Source organism: Cervus canadensis, chromosome 10, assembly GCF_019320065.1.
Source record: "Cervus canadensis isolate Bull #8, Minnesota chromosome 10, ASM1932006v1, whole genome shotgun sequence".
Taxonomy (NCBI): Eukaryota; Metazoa; Chordata; class Mammalia; order Artiodactyla; family Cervidae; genus Cervus; species Cervus canadensis.
This window is the reverse complement of record NC_057395.1, coordinates 52,596,177-52,601,654: the sequence shown is the minus strand read 5'-3', so window position 1 is coordinate 52,601,654 and position 5,478 is coordinate 52,596,177. Positions and strand designations below refer to the sequence as shown.

The window sequence follows — 5,478 nt, the reverse complement described above, 5'->3', positions numbered from 1 at the left end:
GTAGGACGGTTCCCTTTGCTCCAGTCTCTCCAGCATTTATTGTTTGTAGACTTTTTGATGGTGGCTATTCTAATTCGCAAAGATTCGGACACGACTGAGCGACTGAACTGAACTGAACTGATTCTGATTCGTGTGAAATAATACCTAAATGTAGTTTTTCTACATTTTTCTAATAATTAGTGATGTGGAGCATCCTTTCATGTGCTTTTTGGTCATCTGTAGGTATTCTTTAGAGAAAAGTCTATTTAGCTCTTACACTCATTTTTTTTTTTTTTTTCCTTTCCACTCAGACAGTAACTTTATTCGCCTTTGGCTGGTTTTTCAGGAGGAATGGGGTTGGCAGGAGCCTGGGCTTCATGCGCCCTCTGGTGGGCCTCAGAGGCAAGGACCAGAAAGGACGGGAGAGTCTGGAGGCCACAGTCCAGAGTTTAGGGGAGGGTTGCAGTGCTCCTCATGACTGCACCCCCGACCCAGCTTCAGGAGATGGGGCATGATGGGAGGAGGCCCTGAACCTCTGGCTCTCATACTCGCCCGTGTTGGATGCCCGCATGTTCTGCCGAGCCTTCATCTGCTTCAAACGGTCCTTGTCCACTTCCCGCTTGGTGAGGATGAAGAGGAGGATACCACAGGGGAAGCCGATGGCCCAGGCTAGTCCCACAGCTTTCATGGGGTTCTTGCCCCTCTTTCTGGGGATGTATTCCAGCTCAGGAGAGAGGGGCTCAGGCTCCTCCTTGCACTCTGGGGAGCTGTGGCTTTGCAGTGCCCGGCTCCTGTTCTGGGAAGCCTTGTTCGCAGCGGCTCCTGACAGAATCCCCCGGAGGACGCGGGCATTTCTCGCCCCCCGGCCCTTCAGCGCCGTAGCAGCTACCACCGCCGCCATGTTCAGATCCCACCCCCCCTTCACCGCAGTCCCCGCTGGGAATTGTAGTTTGCGTAAGGGGCCTCCCCCGCTGTATCCGTCCAGCCTACAAATCAGAAACTACATCTCCCAGAAGCCCAAGCAGCGGACCCAGGAGAACTACCCTTCCCAGGAGGTACACTCATTTTTTGATTGGGTTGTTTGTATTTTGATATTGAGCTCCTTGAGCTGTTTGAATATTTTGGAGATTAATCCCTTGTCAGTTGTATCATTTCCCAATATTGTCCCTATTCTGTGGGTTTTCTTCTGCCTTGTTTATGAATACCTGTGCTGTGCAGAAGTTTAATTAGATCCCATTTGCTTTTTTTTGTTTTTATTACATTACTCTTAAGAGCTGGCTCAAAAAGATACTGCTGTGATTTATGTCAGAGAGTGTTCTGCCTATGTTCTTTAAGAGTTTTGTAGGGTCTGTCCTTATATTTAGGTCTTTAATCCATTTAGAGTTTATTTTTTGTATGGTGTTAGGGAGTGTTCTATTTTTTATTATTATGCATGGAGCTGTCCAGTTTTATCAGCACCACTTATTGAAGAGGCTGTCTTTTCTCCATCTATAGTCTTAACTCCTTTGTCCTAGATTACTTGACCATAGGTGCATCTGTTTCTCTCTGGATTTTGTTATTTTGTTCCATTGATATATGCAATATATTTCTGTTTTTCTTCCAGTACCAGTACCAGTGTCTTGATTACTTTAGCTTGTAGTATAGTCTGAAGTCAGGGAACCTGACTCTGTCAGCTCTTGCTTTTCTTTCTCAAGATTGTTTGGCTATTTGGGGTCTTTTATTCCCATACACACTGTAAAGTTTTTGTTCTAGTCCTGTGAAAAACACCATTGTTAAGGTGATGCATTCAATCTGCAGATTGCTTTGGGTAGTATAGTTATTTTGACAGCAGGAAACAATTTGTTCAAAGTGGTTCTAGAAAAGGCCAGCATCTTGAACAAACCATTCATATGGTCTGTCCGTGACCCTTTCTTTTGTTTCATTTTATTGTGATGTGGGTCAAAATGAGAAGCAGGCAGGAAAACGGTTGCCTCTCCTGGCATGTGGTAATATTATGGAATATGAAAATGTAAGTCAAACAGACACAGCCCAGTAAAATAGCACCTAACAGAGCTGGCTGGGAACGTGTGTGCGCCCTCGCGCTTCTGAGAAAGATTACACAAGAAAGAACGAAACGTACTTCCAAAAAAACGGTAAAGTGAAAAGATTGTAGAAAAACCTATAAAAAGAATAAAAACGTTGGAGACGAAAGAGAAAGGAGAGCTCCAGGGAACAAGAGACCAGGGAATGTGGATGAAAGTACTGACATGGGAACTCCAGGAGGTAAGATCCTATTCCTCTATTTCTTGCAGTTCTAATAATAGTAATTGAATGTCAGATGAATATTGTACAAGTAGAGGACAAGAAAAAATACACCAAATTATCTGGAGTTAATTCAGCGGGCTGCTTCATTTCATGGGACTCTATAGTTTTTAATATATTATATTTTACATATCTCTTACCCTCTGTATCTTTGTTTACATATAATATATATATGTTTACATATAATATACATATATATAAATAACAATGTCAAGGGGTAAGTTTTGAATTTTCAGTGATGCCAAACAGAGAGTTGCAGGAATTTAGGAGCTGCATGGACGTGAGCTAGTGTGGTCGGGAGAGGACAGCTCTGGGAGGGGCTGGCACATGGCCTGGGCCCTGATTGATGGGGAGTAAACAGGACATTTGATGTGAACAGAAATCACTTCCGATGATAGTTGTTAAGCAAGGATGTTATGAACATCCATAAACCTACAGTAAAGATGCAGAGTGGCAAAGCATGGCCAGGGATTAAAAGAACAGTCTTGTTAACGACCTTCAGAGGAGTTAACAAAGGATGAGAAGCTTGAAGTTCCAGATTCAGGAACATCATCTCCTTGCTTTTTCAGTGTTCTGGTGCCCATTGTGCCATTTTTTTTTAAAGAACAATAAGTTGGTAAATGGTAGGAAAGCTTGACATATTTATTCTATATATCCTGTTTTTCACAGATCCATATTTATTTCGTCCAGCTGCTTTTAAAAGTTAAAATTGTCTACACATGAAGGTCATAGACAGCGTCTTAAGAGCATGAGGACAATTTGAAACCAAAGGAGGAAGATTAGTCTAATTAAAAGTTGGATTAATAAAGAGAGCTCTATTCCTCAAGACTTATGCTTAGACACGTTATTTTTAGCTATATTTTGCCTATCTCATTACCTGAAGGAAATTTTAACTAGTTCCTTTGTTTTCCTTACACAGCTCTTCTTCCCAGCATCCTACTTAAGCACTGAAAACAAAATATTTAGGCTGATTTTGTCCAGGAGTTTTCACTGAGCATGTAGAGAAGGGGTGTTACTGAATCACATGACACTTGGTGGGGAAGGAGACCTACTCTGCAACTAGCTTATTGGCTTTTTTCCCTTTGTAGTCGATTTTGTTTTAACCTGTTTTATATTGGAGTGTAGCCTGTTAGCAACACTGTGATAGTTTCCGGTGCACAGCTAAGGGCCTCAGACATTCTCCGCAGCACCATTTACAACAGACGAGACATGGCAACAACCTAAACATCTGTCAACAGAGGAATGAGTGAAGATATGATACATATATACAATGGAATATACTCAGCCACAATAAAGAACAAATAACGCCATTTGCAGCAACACGATGGACCTAGAGATTATCATACTAAGTCCAAGAAAGACAAATACCATTATTGATATCATTCATACATAGAATCTCATCTAAAAAATGAAACAAATGAATTGTCTACAAAACAGAAATAGACTCACGGATTTAAAAAACAAATTTAGGACTACCAAAGGGGAAATGTGGTTGGGGAGGGATAATTAGGAGCCTGGGATTAACATACATACACTAAGACACATAAAATAAATAGCCAACAAGGAACTACTGTATAGCACAAGGAACTCAATATTCTGTAATAATCTATATGGGAAAAGAATCTGAAAAAGAATGGATATATGTATAACTATATCATTTTGCTGTACATTTGAAACTAACACAGCATTGTAAATCAGCTATACTCCAATCAAATTAACAAAAAAAAATTCTTTTTTAAAAGTAGGTTCTTCTAAATTAGAATTCAAGGCCAAAATGACATCTGAAAAGTCCCAGATATTTGGGAACTGATGTACAAGCAATCAAAGATTTAGAATTGACTGAAAATGAAACATTAAAATTTGTGGGGCTAGAAAGCAGTACTTGGGGGAAATTAACAGCACTACATAACTGGATTATAAAACAGAAGTCTCAGATCAGTGACTTCAGCTTCCACCACAGAAAAAGAGCAAATTAAACCTAGAGTAAGCAGAAGAAAAGAAGTACTGCACATTACTGCAGAAGTTAAGGAACAGAACAGGGGTTGGCAGACTCCATGCTCCGGGTGAAAGCCAGCCCCACGGCCTGCTTGTGTGCTACAGCTGAGCCCTGAGAGCTGAAACAGACTGCGTGGACTGCAGGCCATGATAAAGTTTACTGGCCCTAATAAACGAAAAGACACAAACTGTATCATCATCTCAACAGATACAGAAAATGAAAAGACAAATTCCAACATCCATTCCTGATTAAAAAAAAATCTCAAGAGAACCAGGAATAGAAGGGAACTTTCCTAACCAGATAATGGGCATCTACAAAAAACTCAGAACTAAATTATACTTAAGGGTAAAAGACTGAGTGCTTGCCAACTAAGATCAGGAACAAGATAGGGACTTCTGTTCAGACCACTTTGATTCAATACTCTCCAGAAGGTTCTAAGCAGGGTAATTGGGCAAGAAATAAAAGGCATACAGATTAGAATGGGAGGAGTAAAACTTTTAATTCCAGAAAACATGACCATGGTGTAGAAGACTAGGTATAATTTACAAAAGAGCTATTAGAACTAATAAGTGAGTTTAGCAAGGATCCAGGACACAAGTTAGATATCAATTGTATTTTTATTTATAAACTATTAGAATTTGAAATTTACAATGCCATTTACAACAGCATCAAAACTATGAAATGCTGGCAAGACACATGATAGGCCTGTATACTGAAAACTAAAGTATTACTGAGAGAAAAGGAAGACAAAAATCACTGGGCTGTTTGTGGGCTGAAAAGTTCAATATTGCTAGGATGTGAATTCTCCCCAAATTGATACACAGATTCAGTGTAGTTCCAATAAAAAATACTAGCAGGTCTGTTTTTGGTAGAAATTGACAAGCTGATCCTAAATTTCATATGGAAAGCAAAGGACTTAGCACAGCCAAGACAAATAAGAAAAAGCAGAAAATTTGGAGCAAATCAGATAATACTATTTCTACAACTATTCCAACCAGTGACCTCAACTTCCACCTTGAATAACTAGAAAAAGAAGAGCAAATTAAATCCAAAGGAAGCAGACAGAAGGAAACTATGATTACTTTCGAGGTCAAGGAAAGGAACAGGGGTGGGTGAACTCCATGCTGAGGGTGCAGCCCAGCCCCATGGGGTATTTTGTGAAGAGTGTGCTTGGCACAGCAAACCATTCATTAGTGCTTTAT

At 40.2% G+C, this 5,478-nt stretch overlaps 1 protein-coding gene across 1 annotated transcript; it reads right to left on the bottom strand.

Annotated features, from left to right (window-relative positions):
- Window positions 1–257: 257 nt before the first annotated feature.
- Window positions 258–1,017, bottom strand: LOC122448424 (probable hydrolase PNKD). The gene has a single exon (XM_043479718.1). It carries the CDS (start codon window positions 878–880, stop codon window positions 452–454), a length of 429 nt encoding a protein of 142 aa, XP_043335653.1. The 5' UTR covers window positions 881–1,017; the 3' UTR covers window positions 258–451.
- Window positions 1,018–5,478: the final 4,461 nt, after the last annotated feature.

Excerpts from the sequence above, each read along its gene's own strand:
- LOC122448424 (XM_043479718.1), bottom strand. The coding sequence starts at position 880 with ATGGCGGCGGTGGTAGCTGCTACGGCGCTGAAGGGCCGGGGGGCGAGA.